Source organism: Kogia breviceps, chromosome 18 (assembly GCF_026419965.1).
Source record: "Kogia breviceps isolate mKogBre1 chromosome 18, mKogBre1 haplotype 1, whole genome shotgun sequence".
NCBI lineage: Eukaryota > Metazoa > Chordata > Mammalia > Artiodactyla > Physeteridae > Kogia > Kogia breviceps.
Genome location: NC_081327.1, coordinates 14,208,587 through 14,234,406, shown reverse-complemented (window position 1 = coordinate 14,234,406; position 25,820 = coordinate 14,208,587). Strand labels below are relative to the sequence as shown.

Below are 25,820 nucleotides of genomic sequence, written 5' to 3'. Positions count from 1 at the left end.
CACTTGATAAAACTGATGATGTAATCAAACCTAAGAAACTAGAAAAAGAACAAATTAACCTAACTACAGAAGAAGAAAACAGTTTGTACAGTTAAAATTGGAAATCAATGGAAAAAGCAATAAAACCTCCCTAATTTACTTTTGTGGAAAAAACACCAATCTAAACTAGACTTATAAATTTGATCAATGTAAAGGTGAGAAATATGACAGCATTAATAAGGTAGCATACATATATTTATGGAGAGTTTAAAAATATCAGTAATATTATATAAAAAATTATTTTCTTTAAAATTGACTCAAGATGAGGTAGAAATCTGCATAGTCCAATCCACATAGCTGGAAAATGAAAATCTGGTCCAAAACCTCTCTTAAAAACAATACTTAAATATCAGGTAAAAACTAAGGATAATCTCTAAAAGAATTTTACAAGCTCATCATAGAAGTCTAAACACTGGATGAAGATAGTTTCTAAAAGATCTAGATGAGCTTATGAATATTAATATAAATATTCTAAGGAAAATATTAACAAAATGAAACCAAACATGGAGGAAATCATGACTTGAGAGGCAGAACTTTGTTTTGCTTATCAGTCACCATTCAGAAATTGACATAATTGTGCCACATGATTGCACTCTGTTTCCAGCTCTTTAAGCAAGATGCATCCAAACTCAAGAATTTAAAAGGAAAAAAAAAAAAAAGAACCAGTACCAGTTAAGATAGAGTTAGCATGTTCCACCCTGCCTCTCCCACTGAACGCAACTAAAATCACAGACAGAATGGATGAGGCAGCTGAGAAAAATGAAAAGTAAATGTTAGCAGACTGGGAAGGAAACCAGAAGTTGGAAGTTTGACTGATCTGCTGGTGTGCTGGTCTGGACTGAAACAACCTGAATCCCAAAACTGTGAGCCAAACTTGGATGGAAGGAGCTCCATAAGAAACTCTCTATAGTTGGAAGAGTGGGAGAAGGGGTTTTTGTGGAAGAAATCCATGTTGTTTTTCTTTTCTTTCTGGTCTCACTGCAGGAAAACACTAGTCCTGAAAGCTGCAGTCCTGGATTGGGTAGGTGGTGGTAGCAGCAGCTGCCAGCAAATACTTAAACCCTGAGGAAAGGGAATCCTATCTTACTAGTGGAAGTCTGTTCTGAAGAAGATGGAGGAAATCCTATTGCTTTTTCCTCTTTATTCTCTCACTCATTGGCACTGGAGGAAGACCTAGTTGTGGGAAGGCCACAGCAGAATGGGAAGGCTAAATAAAGCCCTATTGCTCTAACTAGATCCAGGAAGGGGGCCTCTGGGCACTAAAGAGTTCTAGTGAGATAGGGGAGAGGAGCAACTCAAGTTAGGGATCCCTTTAAGTATAATATGAACTAGAGGGTGCATATGTGTAGATCTGACACTAGGCAGCATACCATAGGCCTTGAGAACTGAACAAGAAGGTGGACCATCAACCAGGTCTCAGAGTGGGTACTGGGTGAAGCACATACAAGATAAAGCACACTGAATTCCAATTTTCAAATGCTTTGAAAACTGAATTGACATTGGAACCCCAGGGCAGAGAAAGTAGTTTGGAACTTGCATATTGAATGTAAATAAATTACCTGCTAAGATAAACCAAAATTATGTTCCCCATAGGATTTAAACTAGACTCAGAATCAAATTATTCAAAATGTCTAAGAAACAATAAAAATGTACTTCATATACAAAGAAACAGGACAATTTAAAAACTCACAATGTAAAGGAAAAAGACACCAATACTGACACGATCCACATTAGAATTAGAACCATGTTCCAAGAAGTAAAGGTGAACTCTTGAGTGAATATCTAAGCAGAAAAACAGAAGCTATAAAAAAAGAACCAAAAGGAAATTAAACATTTTAATTTAAAATTTTTATTATATAATTTTCAGATGTATAAAAGGAAATTTTAGAACTGAAAAACAGTGAAAATTAGAACTTACTTGATGGGCTCAGCAACAAAATGGAGTGCCATGAAGAAAAAAATATTTAAAGAATCAATGGTTGAAAACCTACCGAGTTTGGCAATAAGACCTTAAAATTACAGATTCAAGAAATACAGCATACCACAAAAAGGATAAACTAAAAGAAATCTTTGCTGAGACACATCATTACCAAACTGCTGAAAATCAAAGAAAAAAAAATCTCAAAACCTTCTAGAGAATATTGATACATTACATATAGGAGAACAATCCCTTAATTCTCATTAGAAAGTATGAAGGCCAAAGGATAGTGGAACAACATTTTTTGAGTGCTTTAAGGAAAGACATGTCAACCTCAAACTTTATCCAGTGAAAATTATCAGGAATGAAGGGTAAATAAAAGATATTCTTAGGTAAAGGAAAACAAAGAGGATTTGTTACCTGTAGGCTTGCTCTAAAAGAAATGCTACATGAAGCTCTTTAGATGGAAGGGAAATGATACCAAAGGAAAACCTGAAACTTCAGAAATAAGTAAAGAGCAACAGAAATGGCAAATTGCTGAGTAAATAATAAAATTATTGGTTTTTAAATAATTTAAATACTGTGATAAAAAGCAAGGAGTATAACACTTTCTGATGAGGTTTGTGATAGATGTAGATATAGTAAATATGATAATCATAATATAAAGAGGGGAGGCTAAAGGGACAAATATGGTGGTAAGGTTTCCATATTCAACATGCAGTGCTAAAATGTTAACTCAAAGTATATTGTGGATTATATATATTATGTGTATTATAATCCCCAGAGGAACCACTGAAGAAAATAAACAAAGAAATAGTAAAAAGCTAAAGAGATAAATTAAAATGGAATAATAAAATATATTCAAATGAAAAAGAAAGCAAGAAAGGGAAACAGAGGAATTAAAAATAGAGGGGAGACACAGGAAAAAATGTTAGAGCTAAAGCCCAACAATATCAGTATATATACATTAAATGTAAATGGTTTAAAACCAGTATTAAGACATTGTCCAACTGGAATTTTTTAAAAACCCCAACTATATGTTGTCCATAATAAAGTGGCCTTAATATACATATATAATACACATATATATTGTGGGTTTGGTTCCAGACCACCACAGTAAAGCAAATATCACAATAAAGTGAGTCACATGCATTTTGTGGTTTCCCAGTATGTCATGTTTATACTATAAAAGTTATGTTTATACTATACCGTAGTCTATAGTAAGTGTGCAATAGCATTATGTCTAAAAAAGCAATGTACATACCTTAATTTTAAAATACTTTATTGCTAAAAAATGCTAACCATCATCTGAGCCTTCAGTGAGTCAAAAATCTTTTCGTTGGTGGAGGGTTTTGCTTCCAACTCACTACATACTCAGGAATAAGAGGTAGGCTTGCATCCTTGGTTGTGAGTGCAGTTCTTTTGTAAGTTGTCATTGTTAGCATATATTTTTACTCATCTACAAACACAGATTTATTCAAATGAAATAATTCCTAGGTTCTCATAACTCTGAATATAGATCCTGTAATCTTACTTGTTGTAGCTATTGTATTCTAATATGTTCATCCTGCCTACACGCTAAGAAAAAAATCTCTAAACATAAATAATAACTATTAGTTAAGGCTACATTTCACAAAGTTCTGTCCAGACAAGGCATTTTATCTTTTATCTTATGTCCCTTTCAAGTCTAAATTTTTATCATGTCTGATTTGCTTCATCACCCACCATTCTTTTTCTGCTCTGAAATCATCTGCAAGACCAGGAATGACAAGCATGTTTCCATTTACAATCCACTGGCAGTTGGTGCCCCTTTCTATATGCCAGAGGGCCTGTTGTACATTTTTAATGTCAGATACTTGAACTATCAATTATTTTCCTACTTACTTAAAGTTTACAGTTGTACTGAATTGGGGGGAAAAACAGCTTATTTAAATTTCTACTGAATTTTATTACACACAATAACTTCATGTATGTAATAAATATTGGTTATGAATAATCCTCCTCAAGAAGGGCCTTTAGTAACACTGTTCAAATTGCTGTTGAGCTTACTATTTTCACAGAAAAGATGCTATAGATGGTATTATCTTAGATTTCCAATTCTTACACATCAAAATCTCCAGTGATTTTTCATTTGGGATTTTTGAGACCCACATTTCCTGTGAGATAAATCAAGGTATAAAAGGCTTACTTTATATAGGCTTATTATATTATACATAAGCTTACTTATATATATTTTCATTGTTCTGTTAGAGTGAATAGACTCCTATACTCCCAAATTTTATTCATCTATGTTCCTTCTTAACCTTTCTTTAGTATAAATTCTTTGATGGTGAATAAGACATAAGCTATTGCTAAAAGTACCCCTATAATCATGACAACTGTAGGATGTCCTCCAATACGAACTCTCTGATTTTGTGTAAGGTTTAAGCCACAGCTAAGTTCTTTCTACATTTATCATTCATATATTCATGACTAACACCCTTCTCACAATTATAACATCATAAGGATTTCTTTTTAGTAGGAATTCTTCAGGTGAATGACCTTTCTCCACTTGAATTACAGAGCTGTTACTCTCCAAATTGAATCATCTCATGTTGAGAAAGGTCTGAGAGATGTTTGGTAGAATCTAACATAACTGAAAAAACTTTACGTATACCTTGGGACTGAGTAATCCCAATCTTCATATAAAATCAACAGCAACACACACACACACACATATATAAGAATATTTATAGCAGTATTTTTATTATAACACAAAACTATAAAAAATACAAATATCCATCAAGAGGATAGATATATAGCGGTATATTCTTAAAATGGAAGAGTATACAGAATGAAAATGAATACACTACTGCCACATGCAATAATGTATGAATCTTTAAAGTGTTGAGTGAAATAAGACATAAAAGAATTTGTAATGTATAATAAAATATATATAAAGTTTAAAGACATGCAAAAACTATTTCATGTTAAAAGCCAGGGAAGTGGTAATCTTTGGGGAAGTAACAACTAACTTTTATTCCGCAGAGTGCAATGAGAAATATACTTCATAATTTCTTCCTCTTATGGAGACTGATACTTAAAACCACTTGGTATCTTGCTTCTGCATGTATTATATAAGAATTTTAAAAAATAAACTGAGTCAGCAGGAGAACTTGAAAATGTAAAAAATTAGCTTCATTGCTGATAAGAGTTCAATATCAATGATCATATCCATTTCATATGCTAGTAAACAGTAGATAAATAGTTATGTGGTATTGTACATTAAATTAATAATTATTATTACATTTGTGATTAAAATTACCTTATTCACATGTTAAGCATGCTTTTAAAAAAACTAAAGTTTTACAATAACTTAAAAAGGCTACTCAAAGAAATCACATCATTTATTACTGCATTACCATGTTTTCTCCCTTGTGAGTTCTTTGATGGACAATAAGGTTTCTCTTATAACTGAAGGACTTACCACACTCATTACAAATATAAGGCTTCTCCCCTGTATGAGTTCTCTGATGTACAATGAGGTTTGTCTTCTGGCGGAAGCACTTCCCACATTCATTACACTTGTATGGTTTCTCTCCTGTATGAGTTCTTTGATGATGAATGAGATATGATTTCCTGCTAAAGGCTTTCCCACACTGAGGGCATTCATAGGATTTCTGCCCTGTATGTATTTTCTGATGTACAGTGAGGGTTGCTTTCTGGCGAAAAGACTTCCCACACTCATTACAAATATAGGGTTTCTCTCCTGTATGAATTCTCTGATGTAGATTGAGATTTGTCTTCTGACTGAAGGATTTCCCACATTCATTACATTCATATGGTTTCTCTCCTGTGTGAGTTCTGTGATGATCAATGAGGTATGACTTCATTCTAAAAGCCTTCCCACAGTGAGGACATTCATAGGATTTTTCCCCTGTATGTGTTCTCTGATGTGCCACAAGGGTTGTCTTCTGGCGGAAGGATTTTCCACACTCATTACAAATATAAGGTTTCTCTTCATTATGAGTCTTCTCATGAAGAGCGAGGGTTGTCTTCTGGGAGAAGGATTTCCCACATTCATTACAAATATAGGGCTTTTCCCCCGTATGAGTTCTCTGATGTACAGTAAGATTTGCCTTCTGGTGAAAGGACTTCCCACATTCTTTACAAATATAGGGTTTCTCTCCTGTATGAATTCTCTGATGTAGGGAGAGTGTTGTCTTCTGGCGGAAAGACTTCCCACAGTCATTACACTCATATGGTTTCTCTCCTGTGTGAGTTCTCTGATGACGAATGAGGTGTGACTTCAATCTGAAGGCATTCCTACATTGTGGACATTCATATGATTTCTCCCCTGTATGTGTTCTCTGATGATCAGTGAGGGCTGTTTTCAGGCGGAAGCACTTACCACATTCATTACAAACAAAGGGTTTCTCTCCAGTGTGAGTTCTCTGATGATCAATGAGATATGATTTCCTTCTAAATGAATTTCCACATTGATGACATTGGTAGGGTTTTTCCTCTGTGTGAATTCCCTGATGCAGAATCAATACTGATTTCCTGCAGAAGGACTTCCCACATTCAGTGCATATATGCTTTTTTTCAATATTGGTTGTTCTTCTCCTTTTATTATATTCAGATGGTTTTTCCCTTCTGTAAGCTCTATTATGTGTAATTAGGCCTCCTTTTTTAAGGAAGGATTTTTCACAGTCATTATATCCAAATGACTGTGCTGAAGTTTCTATCTCATGATATTGCATAATCATTTCATTATGACTGACAGTCCTACCATGTTGATTATGGGATTTGACTCCAGAGTGAGCTGTCTCTGGCTTAGTATTGAGGAGTGATTTCCCATATCCATTATGCTCACTAAGTCTCTTTCTTGTAGAACTTAGATTACTGATGATTAATTCTGAAACATTTTTAAAAATCTTTCCATGAGTGTCATATTCAGGAGGTAGTTTTTTTGAATTAATAGGGTTTTTGCTTAAAGTAAATGTCTTTTCATATGCACTACTGTTCTCCTTAATCAGTTTTTTATGGTTGATTAATACAACTGATCTAGACAACTTATCTTGTTGTTCCTTGAATTTCACTAAAAAGTCTTCAGCTTTCCACTTTTCTTCTAGGAAAGAATATAATTAATAACAATCTGTGAATCTTCACATATTTGCTATGGAAAGGAATTGTAATAGGGTCTAGTACATGAGGCCAAAAAAGACCAAGGACAAATTATTCCTTGCCTGGGAGAAGACATGGAACCTAAATTAAAAACTCTGCCTCAGTGTGGAAAAAGATGAAAAGTAATGAACACTAGTAACATTTGCATTTTGCACCAGAACTTCATACAGAAAGTGAAACAAACACACGAAGCAGTAAGGAGAAGAGACAAAAGAATAGTGGAAGAGGTATTCATGCTTGGATAGGTGGATTCAGAGGCAATGAAGTGAACCTTCCAAGAGCATTAAGATTTAAGTAGGATGAACAAGAAAAATTAGCAGAAAAGTTTGTTCAGGGAAAGTTTTAGAGGAAGGCATCTGGAGGACACAGATCAGAGCCTATACTTTTACTTCTTTATTTCTTTATGCCGCACCATGTGGCATGTGGGATCTTAGTTCCCTGACCAGGGACTGAACCCGCGCCCCCTGCAACAGAAGTGTGGATTCCTAACCACTGGATGACCTGGGAATCCCCCTGAGCCTATACTTTTAAATATTCATCCCTAGACTGTGAGGTAAAATACTTCCAGTTGTTCCACCACCCTCTTTCCACACACCCACCAATAAATCTTTCCAAGCATCAACTATTTTCCTAGTGTTTATATAGCTGGGGATCATTTTTTCTTGTGAGGGAAATACTAGGAAAACACTCCCAAAAGGAACTTTAAAACAGACTAGGGGTATGTTCACCAGTGTATTCAGGTTGCTGTTTTTATTATTTTCTTTCAGAATTGTTCCATAACAAAACTCTCATGACCATTAGTTATAACTATTCTTCTTTTCAAGTGCTAACTTAGAGGTTTAAAGAAAGATTCAAGTCTTTCCCCAATACAGTAACATTCTTAACTCCAGTTTTCCATATGGGGGACCAGAAAGATTGTTCACTCTGGTTCTAAATCACTCATTAATCTTAACCTTTATTTCTCGTATAAATTTAGAATTATATTTGATTCTTTTGCTTTGCAATCATCCACATCTAGTGAAACAATGTTAAATCTAGGTTCAAAAATCTATTTCTTCCTTGAGTCCATTACCCACAATACTAACATACAAGGAATTTCTCCTGTAAACAAAACTTTACATTACCTAAACTTACTTTTATTTATTTATTTATTTTTAAATTTTTATTTATTTATTTTTTGCAGTCACGGGCCTCTCACTGTTGTGGCCTCTCCCGTTGCGGAGCACAGGCTCCAGATGCGCAGGCTCAGCAGCCATGGCTCACGGGCCCAGCCACTCCACGGCATGTGGGATTCTCCCGGACCAGGGCACGAACCTGAGTCCCCTGCATCAGCAGGCGGACTCTCAACCACTGCGCCACCAGGGAAGCCCCTAGACTTACTTTTTATATTCAAACAAGTTTTCAGGGTTGTCCACATATCTGAAAAATCTCACCCATAACAATCAAAGCCTAATATTTACTGCCCTATAAGTGCCTCCCTTATCCCTAATCACATGCTTTTGCTCATGTTCTTTTAATCAGTTGACTTGCCTTCCAGTCTTATTTCTAATCATATTTAGAGAATCTTCAAGAAAATGTTACTACTCCATGATATCAAAACCCTTCACATATATCCCACCACCACTTTATTCATTATTTCTTTATAACTTGAAAATAATTATGGTCTAGAAAAATAATTTTAACAAATCTTTTTACAAGCTTACACTGTGTCATAAATATTTCATGAAAAATGCAGACTTTGACAGTAATCCTTTCTCATAAAGGAATACTTTATTGGTTATCACCTTTGTACTCTTCTGAATTTACATTATTAACACTGCATATCACAGATAGGTAGTGTTTGTTAGAATCCAACCATTTGAATCAGAATGTACAGAGCCATGGCCTGAGCAAGTACTTCTGAAAGGACTTATCAGTACATACTTTATGAATGGAAGAAAAAGAGATCTCCCCTGTATAGCTCCATAAACAGAAAATGAAGCAACTACTGACTACTGAAAATGTTGCATACTATGGCAAAGAAGATACAGAGTATCTTATCTTTGAAAGAAAGAATCCTTAAGCATAAACAATGTATAATCGAGTATCAAATTATATAACATCCAAGAGCTGTATGTGTGTTACAGTTAGTAAGCAGCATGGAAATTCAGAAAAAGGAAAGGTGGACATGTTGGGGAGTAGTCAAGGAATAGAAAGGAGAAGAAATCTCAAGACTTCAAAGATATACCCTATACGGAAGGGTGAACACAATGAAAAGTAGACATCATGACAGACTCTACACGTATAGAGAACATTTAGGAGACTAGATGAAGTGGAAATTAGCAAGCATTTTCCACAAAAGAGAGAAATAAAGTTGAAAAGACCAGATGAGGGCTTATTATAGTAGTCCTTGTATGAAGGAGAATTTCAATTTCCTATAATAATAAGTAGTGGGGAACAAGTGATGATATAGCTTGTCAGGAAAGTAACAATATAAATTGAAAAGATTAGGACAAAAATTATAGCAAAGGGCTGGTGGCGCAGTGGGTTGAGGGTCCACCTGCCGATGCAGGGGACACAGGTTTGTGCCCTGGTCCAGGAAGATCCCACATGCTGCTGAGTGGCTAGGCCCATGAGCCATGGCTGCTGGGCCTGCACGTCCAGAGCCTGTGCTCCGCAACGGGAGAGGCCACAACAGTGAGAGGCCTACGTACCACACAGACTATATATATATATATATATATATATATATATATATATATATATATATATATATATAAACCAAATTGTAATTACCATATGCAAGACATGAAATAAGGTAGTTGTCATTTTGTATGATGTGAGTAAAAATGAAAATATGGGAGGATGTAAATATATTTCACAGGCTGATAAACACAAATTGTGAAGAGATCCACAAGAGATTATGACAGAGACAATCAAGCTGGTATCATGGCAGGAATAAAATAATTTGGAAATAGTTAATGGGAAAGAATTTAAGAGCTAGGTAAGTTGGTGATTTTCATTTTCAACTTATTGTCACAAAACAGGTGAGGCATCATAGTGCAGAACTTGTGAAGAACTAGAGTGAAGGTGGGAGGACTGTGCTGAGTATGCTGGTATTACACATAAAACACATAAAACAAGGAGCTTAAGTTCTGAGAGTGGATGAGACTACTATAATTGAAAGGTAGATCTCTTGAGGACAAGTTAGAGAAATAAGACTGAGAGTCCAATGAAACAATATACATAAAAAAATAAAGTTGTGTGACTATTATGTATGAGGTACTGTTCCAGACAATATGGCCAGAGTGGTTAAAAAAAACAGACTAAGTTGAAAATAAATAATCACTTAGAGAATCAGGATAAGAACAATTCAGTGTTTTACCCAAACCAAGGGATGATTTCAGGAAAGATGATCAGCCATATAACAATGAACCATGAAAGTTTAATGGAAGAAAATGGTAACTATGGAATTATCAGTCTGGGCCAAGGCGAGTGAGCTTTAAAATTAATAGCTAGACTCATGGTGAGAATGGGAACTTAGAGTTAGCATAAAACAAATCTGAAATACTATAAAAGAAAGGGAAAGAAAAAGCAACTAAGAAGAGAAATATTAGCCAAGAATATTTTCTTTCTTAAAGATAGATTTTAAAATGCCTAAAAGAAATCTATTCAATGGCTAAAAGATAAGGGACCGAGAAAGCTAAAAAAGGATACAAATCAAGAAAAAAGATCTATAAGAAGGAAGGAAAAAGATCTAAAAGAAGGAAGGCTTAATTTTGATTAAGAGTGGCAACTATCTTTGGTAACACCAAGCAAACTAAGGAAGTCTATTATATAGAGAGAGTGACATTTGAAAGTGATTTAAATTTTTTGCAGGCACAATAGTCGTTTCAACAGTTAGGAACCTTTAAAAAGCCACTACCAAAATATTTCAAAGGTGTCACCCACCACGTGACCACTCTGAATTTATTTTCCACTAGATTTCATCTGCCTGAGAGTCAGAAACTCACCTAAACAGGTATGACCTGTAAACGATGTCCAAGGCTCTTCTCCTCGTTCCAACTTGAGGATCACGTCAGGCTTGGTCATGTGACACCCTGATTAAGGGAAGATTTGGATTAAGTTGCTTAGGCATCAATACCTTTGAAAAATCAATAAGGTGAATTTTCAGTACTGCAAATTAAGATACTCCTTTGTGTAACAGTAAATTTAACACCTTACACTATGCAAGTGAAGACACAATCACCCTTTCTGTCAACCAAAAAGAATGCATCACCTCTTATCCCTGAAATCAAGATCACACATATTTTAGGCACCTTGAAAGGAAATGCATGCTAATGAAAGTTTCAAAGAGAGTTTTTCTTACCCACAGAAACGAGATGGCAATAGTTTTCCAACATCACATCCATGTATAGCATCTTCTGAGCAGGATCCAGGTGCTGCCACTCCTCCTGACTAAAGTCCACAGTCACATCTTTGAATGACACTGATCCCTGTAATGGTTTGGGACTGTGATCAGAAAAAATTGACGAGAAATTGGGGACTAGTTTTGATCCTGTTCCTTTGTGGCATTCTTATGAAAACTTGTAAAGAATTCCTACCATTTTTCTTGTTTTGTGATTTAAATAGTAAGGGAAACAAAAATCAAGGTAGAAGTACTTGCCACCAAATTTATTTAATAACTCATTCTAAAAATGTTTATTGTGAAGTCACTTTGTAACCCCAAATTGGACTCGTTTACTAGGGTGCCAAGATATACAAAACGCTGTCCCTGTTCACAAGTTACAACCTCAAAGCATGTAACACATACCTTCAAGAAAATATGTGTCAACACAAATCTACAAGAAGGTATTATGGTTACTATAACAGAAGTATGTACAAGGTAACAGTGTATTATAAGGGCAGAACAATTTTTCAGGCTTCACTGAGGAGGTAAATTTTTTCCTCTTCAAGATTAATGTGTTATGCAGGAAGAATATAGTTTTAAAATGCATGGGAGTGACTTTGGGCATCCAGTAATAATAGAGTGAATTGGTCAAGCAAAAATTGGAGGAGACTTTATCCTTAAAGGGCAGCAATGAGTAAGAATTGTTAGGTTTGTGGGTTTTTTGCATGAAGGTACCCCAAAGCCCATAGCTCTTCAGGTGAAGAGCTTCCTCAAAGGTGACAGGGACAGAATTGAGGGCTGGCAGATGAGCTGGAGATTTAGTGATACATTCTGGAAGTGAGAGAACTACAGGAAAAATGTGACCCCAAATCTGAGTATAAACTCTGCCATAACTCCAGGTTGCAGGAGGCTTAGCAAAGAGCAAACAGAAAGACACCAGAAAAGAGTTTTGAAAAACAGAAGTGTACCTAGTGAATTTGGAGATTTCTGCATTTTTGATTAACAGCATTCCACAACCTGCTCATAGCTTAAGCAGAAGAAAACTGAAGCCTTAATGGACTGATGTGTCAGAAGCTGGAGCTAACAAAAAGCAGTAGGAAGTATAAGGGGTGAAACACTGAAAGAAAGAGAACTGCAGAAAGTCAGCCCCCAAAGCTAAGTATAATTATATACCAAATTCTTTGAGAGCTAAAGTACATGAACACAGTGGGAATCTACATCCCATCATGGGACCAGGGTAAAAAGCAGCAGGTGGAAGCTTAAGGGACCTAGCTATCAGCTGCTTCACACTTGGGGTGGAGGTGGAGGGGCAGGGAGGGCAGAGTTTGAAGTTTGATTCCAAGCAAGTTAATCATCTGCTAGAACAACAACAACAAAAAACAATAATCCTCAGAAAAACAGACATACATGTTTACTGCAGCTCTATTTACGATAGCCAGGACATGGAAGCAACCTAAATGTCCATCAACAGATGAATGGATAAAGAAGATGTGGCACATATATACAATGGAATATTACTCAGCCATAAAAAGAAATGAAACTGAGTTATTTGTAATGAGGTGGATAGACCTGGAGTCTGTCATACAGAGTGAAGTAAGCCAGAAGGAGAAAAACAAATACCGTATGCTAACACATATATATGGAATCTAAGAAAAAAAAATGTCATGAAGAGATTAGTGGTAGGACGGGAATAAAACACAGACCTACTAGAGCATGGACTTGAGGATATGGGGTGGGCTGTGACAAAGTGAGAGAGTGGCAGGGACATATACACGCTACCAAATGTAAATTAGATAGCTAGTGGGAACCTGCCGCATACACAGGGAGATCACCTCTGTGCTTTGTGACCACCTAGAGGGGTGGGATAGGGAGGGTTGGAGGGAGGGTGACGCAAGAGGGAAGAGATATGGAAACATATGTATATGTATAACTGATTCACTTTGTTGTAAAGGAGAAACTAACACACTATTGTAAAACAGTTATACTCAAATAAAGATGTTAAAAAAAAGAAAAACAGACATACAGAATTCATATTACTATAACATATTACTCATGACATTCTGGTTTCTAGCAAAAATTAGACATGTAAACAAAACAAAACAGAAAAAGAAGAGAGGGAATATGACCCATATGCAGAAAAAGTTCATGGAAACTAATTCCTAGTGGACCCAGGTATTGGATTTTGCCGCAAAGGCTTCAAAACAGCTGTTCTAAATGTATCCAAAGAAGTAATGAAAACCTGGCATAGAATCTTGAAACATAAACTGCTAAAAAAGCACAAAGTGAAAATTCTAGAGTACAGTAACTGAAATGAAAAATTCACTATGTAGGCTCAGTAGCAGACTAGAAACAGAAAAAGGAGCAATTGGTAACCTTGTAAATACAGGCATATCTCAGAGATATTGCAGATTCAGTTCTAGACCACTGCAATAAAGCGATTATTGCAATAAAGTGAGTCACACGAATTTTTTGGTTACCCAGTGCATATAAAAGTTATATTTACATTATACTGTAGTCTATTAAATGTGCAATGGCATTATGTCTAAAAAACAATGAACATGCCTTAAATGTGCAATGGAAAAAATTCTTAGAAATGCACAATCCCCCAAGACTGAACCAGGAAATAGAAAATATGAACAGACCAATTACCAGTAATGAAACTGAATCAATAATAAGAAAATTCCCCACAAACAAAATTCCAAGACTAGATGGCTTCACAGGTGAATTCTAACGAACATTTAAAGAAGAGTTAACACATATCCTTCACAAACTATTCCCAAAAATTTCAAAGGAATGAACACTTCCAAACTGATTCTACAAGGCAGTGTCACCCCGATACCAAAACTATACAAAGACATCACAAAAAAAAGAAAATTACAAGCCAATAACACTGATGAACACAGATACAAAGATCCTCAACAAAATAATAGCAAACTGAATTCAACAATACATTAAAAGCATCATACACCATAACCAAGTAGGATTTAACTCAGGGATGCCAGGATGGTTCAATATTCGTAAATCAATCCATGTGATATACCACATTAACAAACTGAAGAATAAAAACCATATAATCATCTCAATAGATGCAAAAAAAGCTTTTGACAAAATTCAATATCCATTTATGATAAAATAAACTCTCAAGAAAGTGGGTATAGAGGGAACATGACTCAACATAATAAAGTCATATGATAAGCCCACAGCAAACATCATTCTCAATGGTGAAAAGCTGAAAGTGATCAGGAACAAGAAAAGGATGCCCACTCTCCCCACTTTTATTCAACATGGTATTGAAAGTCCTAGCCACAGCAATCAGACAAAAGAAGAAATAAAAGGAATTCAAATTGGAAAGGAAGAAGTAAAACCGTCACTGCAGATGACATGATACTATACATAGAAAACCCTAAAGATGCTACCAAAAAAACTAGAATTCATCCATGAATTTGATAAAGTTGCAGGATACAAAATTAATATACAGAAACATGTTGCATTTTTATACACTAACAATGAACTACCAGAAAGAGAAATTAAGGAAACAATTCCACTTACAATCACGTAAAAAAGAATGAAATACCTAGGAATAAACTTACCTGAGGAGGTAAAAGACCTGTATTTGAAAAACTATTAAGACACTGATGAAAGAAATCGAAGATGACAGAAACAGGTTGAAAGGTGTACCAGGTTCATGGACTGGGAGAATTAATACTGTTAAAATGACCATACTACACAAGGCAATCTACAGATTCAATGCAATCCCTAACAAAATACCAATGGCGGGACTTCCCTGGTGGTCCAGTGGTTAAGACTCTGTGCTTCCAACACAGGAGGGTGCAGGTTTGATCGCTGGTCAGGGAATTAAGATCCCACATGCTGTGTGACGCAGCCAGAAAAAACAAAAAAAATACCAATGGCATTTTTCACAGAACTAGAATAAATAATTTTAAAACTGTATGGAAACACAAATACCTCGAATAGCCAAAAGAATCTTGAGACAGTTCTATCTGTAGGTATCATACTCCCTGACCTCGGACTATACTACAAACACAGTACTCAAGACAGTACACTACAGGCTAAGAACAGACACACAGGGCCTCCCTAGTGGTGCAGTGGTTGAGAGTCTGCATGCTGATGCAGGGGACACGGGTTCATGCCCTGGTCTGGGAAGATCCCACATGCTGCAGAGCAGCTGGGCCTGTGGACCATGGCCGCTGAGCCTGCACGTCTGGAGCCTGTGCTCCACAATGGGAGAGGCCACAACAGTGAGAGGCCCACATACTGGGAAAAAAAAAAAAAAAAAGAACAGACACACAGATCAATGGAACAGAATAGAGAGCCTAGAAATAAACCCATGAACTTATGGTCAATTAATCTATGACAAAGGAGGCAAGAATATACAATGGAGAAAAGACAGTCTCTTCAGTAAGGGTTGCTGGGACAATTGGACAGCTACGTGTAAAAGAATTAAATTAGAATATTTTCTAACACCATATATAAAAATAAACTCAAAATAGATTAAAGACCTACATGTAAGACTAAAACCATAAAACTCCTGGAAGAAAACATAGGCAGAAAAACACTCTGATATAATTTGTAGAAATATTATTTTGGATCTGTCTCCTAAGTCAAAGGAAACAAAAGTAAAAATAAACAAATGGGACGTAATTAAACTTTAAAAGCTTTTGCACAGCAAAGGAAACCATCAACAAAATGAAAAGGCAACCTACAGAATGGGAGAAAATATTTGCAAATGATATGACCAATAAGGGGTTAATATCCAAAATATAAGCAGCTTATACAACTCAATATCAAAAAAACCCAAAAACCAAAACAAAACCAATTAAACAATAGCATTAGATTAAATGGACATTTTTCCAAAGAAAACATAGAGATGGACAACAGGCACATGAAAAGATACTCACCATCACTAACATCAGAGAAAAGCAAATCAAAACCACAGTGAGATATCATCTCACACCTGTAAGAATGGCTATCATCAAAAAGACCACAGGCTGGGGCTTCCCTGGTGGCACAGTGGTTGAGAGTCCACCCGCCAATGCAGGGGACATGGGTTCGTGCCCCAGTCCGGGAAGATCATACATGCCGCGGAGCGGCTAGGCCCGTGAGCCATGGCCGCTGAGCCTGCGCATCTGGAGCCTGTGCTCTGCAACGGGAGAGGCCACAACAGTGAGAGGCCTGCATACCACACACACACAAAAAAACAAACCACAGACAACAAATGTTGACAAGGATGTGGAGAAAAGGGAACCCTTATACACTGTTGGTGGGAATGTAAATTGGTGCAGCCACTAGGAAAAACAAAAACTAAAACTATCAATAGAACTAACACATGACCCAGCAATTCCAATCCTCGGTATGTACCTGAAAAAAATAAAAATGCTAATTTGAAAAGATACATGCACCCCAATGTTCACAGCAACATTACTTATGGAAGCAACCTAGGTGCCCGTCAACAGATGAATGGATAAAGAAGATGTGGTGTTTACACACACACACGCACTGGAATATTACTCAGCCATAAAAAGAACGAAAGTTTGCCATTTGCAACAATATGGATGGACTTGGAGAGTATTATGTTCAGTGAAGCAAGTCAGACTGAGAAAGACAAACACTACATTATCATGTATATGTAGAATCTAAAAAATAAAATGAATGTATACAACAAAACAAAAACAAGACTCACAGACACAGAAAACAAACTAGTGGATACCAGTGGGGAGATGGAAGGAGGGAGGAACAAGATAGGGATGGGGATTAAGAGGTACAAGCTACTAGGTATAAAATAAATAAGCTACAAGGATATATTGTATATAGCCAATTGTATATAGCCAATACTTGTAATAACTATAAATGGAGTTTAACCTTTTAAAACTGTGAATCACCATGTTGTACACCTGAAATGTATGTAATGTTGTAAAATCAACTACACTGCACTAAAAAAAAACAAGAAAGAAACGGAGGGAGATGCTCTAGATTAAAAGACAGTTAAGACATTTTTTGGAAAATAATTAATTAAAATTAATTCATTTTACATTAATTAAAATTAAAAATTAAAAATAGGGACTTCCCTGGTGGCACAGTGGTTTAGAATCCATCTGCCTGCCAATGCAGGGGACACAGGTTCAATCCCTGGTCTGGGAAGATCCCACATGTCACGGAGCAACTAAGCCTGTGTGTCACAACTACTGAGCCTGAGCTCTAGAGCCTGCACGCCGCAACTAGTGAGCCCACGTGCTGCAACTACTGAAGCATGTGCACTTAGAGTCTGTGCTCTGCAACAAGCAAAGCCACTGCAATGAGAAGCCCGCACATTGCAACGAAGAGTAGCCCCCTCTGGCCGTGACTAGAGAAAGCTCACACGCAGCAACGAAGACCCAACGCAGCCAACAGAAAAATAAAAATAGACATTAATCATAAGAACACCAGAATGGTTACAATAGTATCAAACAAAATAGATTTCAGAACAAAGAATATTATCAGGGATTACGCAAGGCATTTTATTTTATTTAAATTTACTTATTTATTTTTGGCCACACTGTGCAGGCTGTGGGAATCTTAGTTCCCCAACCAGGGATCAAACCCATGTCTCCTGCACTGGAAGCATGGAGTCTTAGCCACTGGGCAGTCAAGGAAGTCCCAAGTAAGGTATTTTATAATGATAGAGGGGGTCAATTCATGAGAAGATATAACAATCCTAAATATGAATACACCTAAAAACAGAACCTCAAAATATATTAAGTAAAAACTGATAGAACTGAAAAGGAAAAATAGACAAATCCACAATTATAATGTAAGATTTTGACTTTCTTTTCTGTCATCGCTATAACAAATAGACTGAAAGATCAATAAGGATACTGAAGACTTTACCATCCTAATCAACCAATTTGACCTGATTATTTAGAGAATACTCCATCCAATAACACTAGAATATACATTCTCTACAAGTGCACACAGAACATCCATCAGATGGTACTATAATCTGTGGTACAAAAAAAGTCTCCATAAATTTAAGAAGAATGAAACAGCATGTTCCCTGATTGTTAACAAAATTAAACAAGAAATCAATGACAGAAAGCTATCTGGAAAATCCCCAAATATTTGAAAATTAAACACACTTTCTCTAAACAACCAATGGGTCAAAAAGGAAATCATGAGAGAAATTAGGAAATATTTTCAACTGAATGAAAATGAAAATATAACATGTCTAAATTTGTTAGAGGGAAATTTATAGCATTAAATGTTCTATTGGAAAAAATAAGTCTCATATCAATGATATAAGCTCCCATATACAAAATAAGAAAGAGTTAATTAAACACAAAGTAATGAAAAGGAAAGGAAATAAAAATATAAGAGCAGAAATGAAGAAACAGGAAACAGAAAAATAATGGAGGAAATCAATGAAACCAAAAGTTGGTACTTTGAAAAGATCAGAGAAATTGATAAACCTCTAGCCAACTGACCAAGGAAAAAGGTGAGTCACAAATTACCAATAACAGGAATGAATCAATGGCACTGCTACAAACTGTACAAACATCAAGAGGATAAAAAGAGTACATTTTTGAACAACTTTGTGCCGATAAATTTTATAACTTGGACGAAATGGACAATTCCTTGAAAGACACAAATTATAAAAGCTCACTGAAAAGAAAAAAAATTGATAACATGCATAGCCATAATTGTATTAAGGAAATTGAACTGCTAGTTAAACACCTTCCCACAAAGAAATCTCCAGGCTCAGAAGGCTTCACTGGTGAATTCTAACAAACACTGAAGGAAGAAATAATAGCAGCTCTACACAAATTCTTTCTGAAAATAAGAGGAGAGAATACTTCCCAACTCATTCTGTAAGACAGCATTACCTTGATACCGAAACTAGACAAAGATATTTCAAGAAAAACTTGTAAATTCATCAAGCAATATATGAAAAAATATCTATCATGACCAAGTGGGGTTTATCGTAGGGATAAGCTGGTTTAGCACTTCAAAATTAATCAATATAACTCACCATGTTAATTTAAAAAGGGGAAAAGCCATATAATGCAGAAAAACCAACAGATGCAAAAAAAACTTTTGACAAAATTCAACACCCATTTGTGATAAGAATGATCCGCAAACTAGAACTTCTTCAACCTGATAAATCTGATAAAGAGCATCTACGTAAAAATTGTCACTAATGTTACACTTTGTCAAAGACTAAATGTTTTTCCCCTCAGTCAGGAATAAGGCATAAATGTTTGTTCTCACCACTTATATTCAACATTGCACTGAAGGCTCTAGACAATGTAGTAAATAAAGCAAGACAGAAATAAAAGGAATACATATTGGAAAGCAAGAAGGAAAACAGTAATTATTCACACATGACATGATTATCTATGTAGAAAATCTTAAAGAATCTACCAAAAAATTACTAGAATAAGTTTAGAGAGAATGCAGGTTAATATAAAAAAATCAATTGCATTTTCATATACTAGCAATAAACAATGGGAATTTGAAATAAAAATGAATAGTATTTACAATAGCATTAAAAAAACCTAGGTATTAATATAACAAACATTTGCAAGATTGGTACACTGATAACAACAAAAACATTACTCAGAGAATTTAAAGATCTAAATAAAAGGAGATGTGCCTCATATTCATGAATTAGAAAACTATATTATCATTACTGATTACTGTTCTTGAATTTAAACTATTAATGCATATTTTAATATTTTCCTCTCCCCTAATAGGCTGTCTTAAACATTCTTCTAATGTGCTTCAGGTCTAATTCTATGAAAACTGTAAGATAAGAGTTAATTGTTTAATGTCATTGGTACAGAGTTTCTGTTTGGGATGTGAAAAAGTTCTGGAAATAGATACTGGTGATGGTTATACAACGTTGTGAATGTACTTAATGGAACTGAATTATATACTTAAAGATGGTTAAAATAATAAAATTTTATGTCATGTTTATTTTAAAACACACACACACACACACACACACACACAGAGTTAAACAGAAAAGTGTAAGCAACACAAACATCCATAAGGGAGCACTGGGATGAGCACTTGGAGGATGGGAAAAGGAGCAAAGGTGTTAAATGGGAAGATAAGTTACCAGTATGAGAGAGACACCCATGATGATATCAGTGGAGATAAAGGGAACTGAAATATAAGGAATAAGATTCACCACTAAATGGTTGTGCAGTGGAAAAGAGACACTTAACTCAAATTTAGCTGTGTTAGCAGGTGGGTAGGGGCTGGGCCCATAAGCAGGTTGAGGGGAAAAAAAGAAAGACTAGAATGGTAGGAGATAATGAGGTAAATCTTGGGCATGTGCATGAAGTATCTGTGGAAGACACAGGAGGTGGTATCTAGTTGGAGGTTGGATACAGTTTTGACACCCACAACAGAGATTGAGGATTAAAATTATTTGAGCATCATTAAAATAATAGTGGTAGATTGTGAATAAGAACAGGAGACTATACAGTGAAGAGAACCAATACAGAATCTGGAAAACACCAGTATTTAAGAGGTCCAATATATACAATGGAATATTACTCAGCCATAAAAAAGAACAAAATAATGCCATTTGCAGCAACATGGGTGAACCTAAAGATTGTCATACTAAGAGAAGTAAGTCAGACACAGAAAGACAAGTATAATATGATATCGCTTATATGTGGAACCTAAAAAAATGGTACAAATGAACTTATTTACAAAACAGAAATAGAGTCACAGATACAGAAAATAAACTTATGGTTACCAGGGGATAAGGCAGGGAGGGATAAATTGGGAGATTAAGACTGACATATACACACTACTACACATAAAATAACTAATAAGAACCTACTGTATAGAACAGGGAACTCTACTCTGTAATGGCCTATATGGGAAAAGAATCTAAAAAAAGAGTGGACATATATATGTATATGTATAACTGATTCACTTTGCTGTACACCTGAAACTAACACAACATTGTAAATCAACTATACTCCAATAAAAATTAAAAAAAAAAAGAGGTCCAGGTATAAAGATGAATTTTCTGAAAGAAAGAACCAGAATAATGTCTTTGAAATCAAGAGCAGACTATTTCATGAGTTACACTCCTAGTTCAGTATGGTGATCTAAGTATATTCATTTACTTCTCTTGCATGTGAACATAAAATTAGAAGAAATTGAAAAACAGGAATAAATCTATACACATACCACAGATTTTTAGGAATTATTAGCAGTTATGAGCAGAATTCAAGGATCCGAGAGGAGAAATACAGGATTCTTGGTTTTTGTACAATCTGCCAAAGCATAGCTCTAGTCTCAAAGCCTCAAGACAGGATTTCTTGCCACTTAACTAATAGCAATCTATCAATTCCATCTCCATCTTGACTGTTTTTATCTTTGCAAGACAGGTTCATGAAGTAATATATTCTCATTTAATTTGAGGAAATGCATTTTTGTTCTAGCACTGCTTCTGGGAGAACACTGAGAAAAGATGTTGAATGATTATACCCACTTAATGTGTGAACACTGCTTAAAATTAGAATGAGCACTCGTGGAAGGTAAAAGCTTATCTGATCAATACGGGAACAAGTGGGGACTGCTTTCCTGAAGGGGAATATAAAACAGGAGGATTTTAGTACAAGAAAGGGAAATGCTCAAATATTCTTAAAAACAACAACAAAAAACTATTTCAGAAAGGAGAAAGGAACCATCACCTCACCTGAGCCATGGTTTTGAGATCTGCAAGAGATGACCAATCTTCCTTTGGGCTCCTCTTTAGAAAAGGGGCGGTTCCTAAGAAGGCAAAACCAAGATGAAAAGAAGCCACATGCCACTACACATGCTTTTAAGCTCTCTTATGACTTACGACTCAAGATTGACTCCATTTCCCTTGCTTTGGTGCTTGTCCACTCTATACATCCCACACCAATATGGGGGGAGAATAAGCTAGACAAAAATGATTTTATCCCCAAAGCCAGAGATACAGGCTCCTGGGGCAATGGGTTAGATTTTGAGCAAGCCCCCACCTCTTTAGAACTATCTTTTCTCTCCTAACCTGCCTACTATTATTAACTACTTCCAAGCTGTTCTCCATTAAGGCTCTACCATTTACATCATGACTAGCAATACGTGAAAATTCTTGTCACCCCATACCCTCATGAGTACCACTGATACAAACTTCCTGATGCTTACCAAGGTATACACTGTGATTCTAGTTCTTATTTTTCTTATTATGAGAGAAGATAAGCTTCTATTCACAAATTTAAAAAGCACCTTAATTTTTGTTTGTTTTTAAAATAAAAGCCAGGCCAAGCCAGGCAGCCAACTCCCCACGGCAGCCACCACCGCCATCCATCTTTAGTTTCTTGTCTGTGAAAGGTCTCAATTTTTTCACTTTTCTATTAACTTATTTTTATTTTCTGGATTGATATTAGATCGTTTTTAAAGGAAGGAAATTAATTCTGTAATTATTTAAACTAATTTTTTATAATTTTTCTTTATCATACACTTTATTTCCTTTATATATTTGAGTGTATCTGGACTTTGTATTTAGTTCCACTGATCTGTTCATTTAATTGCCAGGATTACTCTGCAGTTATTACAGTTTTAAAACATATTTTAGTATCAGGTAGGCTTACTTCCCCCTTCATTATTTTTCTTTAACAATTTCTGTCTTGTTCATTTTCTCCTAAGAACTTCAGAAAGTTAAAAAATTTTACTGAAATTTTAATGAAACTCCATGAAATGTTAGGGAGTTTTGAGAATTTATCATGTATCCCTGGTCCTTTTATTTAAGTCTTTAATTTTTGAGTCCCTTAGGGACATCAAAAATTTTTTTATACATCATGCTATCTTTTGTATCTTATATTTTGATGGCCACTGGCAACTTTCCATAGTTTTTTGATGCATATATACACATATGCACACACATATATGAAACCTATTGATTTGTTAATGTCTTTTCCAGCAAACCTCTGAGTTTTCTAACTGTTGTCATTGTTTTGAACAGGATGGTAACTTAGAAATTTTTCTGCCTCAGACTCAGCAGATGTCCCAAAGATGGTAGGCAAAACAATCTTTCAATTGTCCCTCATTCTTAGATAAAGTCTTGTAAAGCAGCTGACTGTAAAGTTTTGCTACCATTAATTTACCTCCTACTTCGAGAGGCTGAGAAAACGGAATGTCTCTTTAAGAGCAAATTATTTTTAGAACATAGTTTTCTAGGGGGGAGAAAAGTAGGTGCTTCTCACTCCCTTATAATAAACAAGGGGCTCCTCAGACCCTGATGCCACTATAAATCAAAGTGGTGAGAGAATTTGGGGGGGAAATGTACATGTTTCCAGGATTTGGGCGGTGGGGGGGGGGGAGCAGGGTTGTGGTGACTAAAGTGGCTAATTAGCACCTGAGCTCCAGATGGGGAACCCACGGATGAAGCATGCCTAGGTTGGTTTGGATCCTGTCCAAGACGACTGAAGGGAGAGAACAAGACCTACCAGAGTAGGTGGGCCACTGCATGCCAAGAGGAGGCATCTAGAGAAGTGTCCATGCCCATGAAAAGGGAACTGTATTTGGAAGTTCCCAGCAGTGGGGTCTCTCAGAAGGTAAATATGACTTACACTAAATTATAACGGTACCAGTCATGTTAGCCTCTTCTTGTCCCTGACTTCTCTTTTCCAGCTCCCAATCCATTCCAGCTGGAGACTATCAACCTAGAGGGAGTAAAGGGGGGACAAAATAGAGGTTGAGGAATTAGAGAAGAAACTGATCATGTTTTCTTTCGTGCAGCAGACTTCCAACAGGAGGGAGAGTTTCTGCTTTTAAAACTAGTGGGACTTCCGTGGTGGCACAGTGGTTAAGAATCCACCTGCCAATGCAGGGGACACAGGTTTGAGCCCTGTTCCGGGAAGATCCCACATGCTGCAGAGCTACTAAGCTCTAGCGCCACCAATGAGCCTGTGCGCCACAACTACTGAGCCCGTGTGCCTAGAGCCCGTGCTCTGCAACAAAGAGAAGCCACCACAATGAGAAGCCCGCGCATCGCCACGAAGAGTAGCCCCCGCTCTCCGCAACTAGAGAAAGCCCACACACAGCAACGATGACCCAATGCAGCCAAAAATAAATAAATAAATTTATTTTAAAAAATAAATAAAATTAAATTAAAAAAAACAATTTACAAGTATTGATTTCTACAGTGAACACTTTATTCAGCTAAATGAGACTGATCTTGTGTTTAAATGTTCAACAGATTTTTTATCTTCACAATGACTTTAGAAATTATTGAAACTTTATTGTCCAGGAATTCACCCAAATAGGAATTCTGAGAGTAGCAGTTATGGGAGAAAGTTTTTTGTGTTCTCCTAATGATGTTCTACTTATGTCAACATACTGGTCATTAGTCAATATGGGGTTTCGCAATATACAGTTGTTCCATCTGAAAATTATTTTAATTTTACCTCCTTCTCTCCGTTTTTAAAATCTCTAGTTTTTTTTTTTTACTTGTCTAATTGCCAAAGTCAAATTCTACAGGCATATAAGATGGACAATATTCAGACAATCTAAACAATACATAGTACTTAACTAGTCTTGCATCTACTTTCTCAAATGCTCCATCTTAGTCACACAATGAGCCAGACACATTCCCAGTCACCGTGAATCGTGCAATTACTTGTGTGCACAAATACTTCAAAATTTGACATATTCACAGTTATATCATCCACTACACAATCCCAATCCCATAGACACAATTCATGCATAATCTCTCAGAGCCCATTACATAATTCTACACAAAGCTGCAAAATTTTACTCACAAACCCCTTACTGTTGCCTCTCCAAAGTCGCATACAGTCTCAAACACAAATCTACTGGCACCTAATTTAAAAATTAGACACACACAGACACCCTCTCACTTTCATAAACAATAGGTTCCATAACTTTACACAGAGTAACACACGTTCCACACACACACACAAGACCAGGCACAAAAAGCTACACAAACAGAACGCCTGTGTGTGCCAGGCCGAGCTTACACCCGCCTCGGACTCCCTGTTCCCTCCTCGGCGTTCCCAGCCCTGGCTCCCAGTTCCTTCCCCTGCCTAGGTTCTTGCTTCCCTCCTCGCTTTCCTCCCAGGCCTTCTCTCAGCCCAGGTTCTCTCTTTTTTCCTCGCTTTTCCCAGTCCTCGTTCCCACCTCCCTGCTCGGCAATTGCCACCGGGTACCACAATCACCAGCCTGCCCAGCGCCAGCACGACCCACCAGCCTCACCTTCGACTACTGGCCAGCCATCTGCGCTTGCGCACTCCGGCGCGGGCTCTACCTCCCAAGAGTCTCCGC

At 36.3% G+C, this 25,820-nt stretch overlaps 1 protein-coding gene across 4 annotated transcripts; it reads right to left on the bottom strand.

Annotated features, from left to right (window-relative positions):
* Nucleotides 1–4,673: 4,673 nt before the first annotated feature.
* Nucleotides 4,674–25,787, bottom strand: ZNF567 (zinc finger protein 567). Of its 4 annotated transcripts, none has more exons than XM_067019048.1 (6): nucleotides 25,752–25,787; nucleotides 24,107–24,199; nucleotides 22,210–22,283; nucleotides 11,472–11,598; nucleotides 11,116–11,202; nucleotides 4,674–7,064 (listed from the first exon to the last, which is right to left on the bottom strand). In XM_067019048.1, exons 3-6 carry the CDS (start codon nucleotides 22,216–22,218, stop codon nucleotides 5,347–5,349), a joined length of 1,941 nt encoding a protein of 646 aa, XP_066875149.1. In that variant the 5' UTR covers nucleotides 22,219–22,283; nucleotides 24,107–24,199; nucleotides 25,752–25,787; the 3' UTR covers nucleotides 4,674–5,346. The 4 variants fall into 4 exon arrangements, with proteins under 4 accessions (XP_066875149.1, XP_058900991.1, XP_066875147.1 ...); XM_059045008.2 differs by having other exon boundaries at nucleotides 4,681–7,067; XM_067019046.1 differs by having other exon boundaries at nucleotides 4,681–7,067; nucleotides 25,677–25,752.
* Nucleotides 25,788–25,820: the final 33 nt, after the last annotated feature.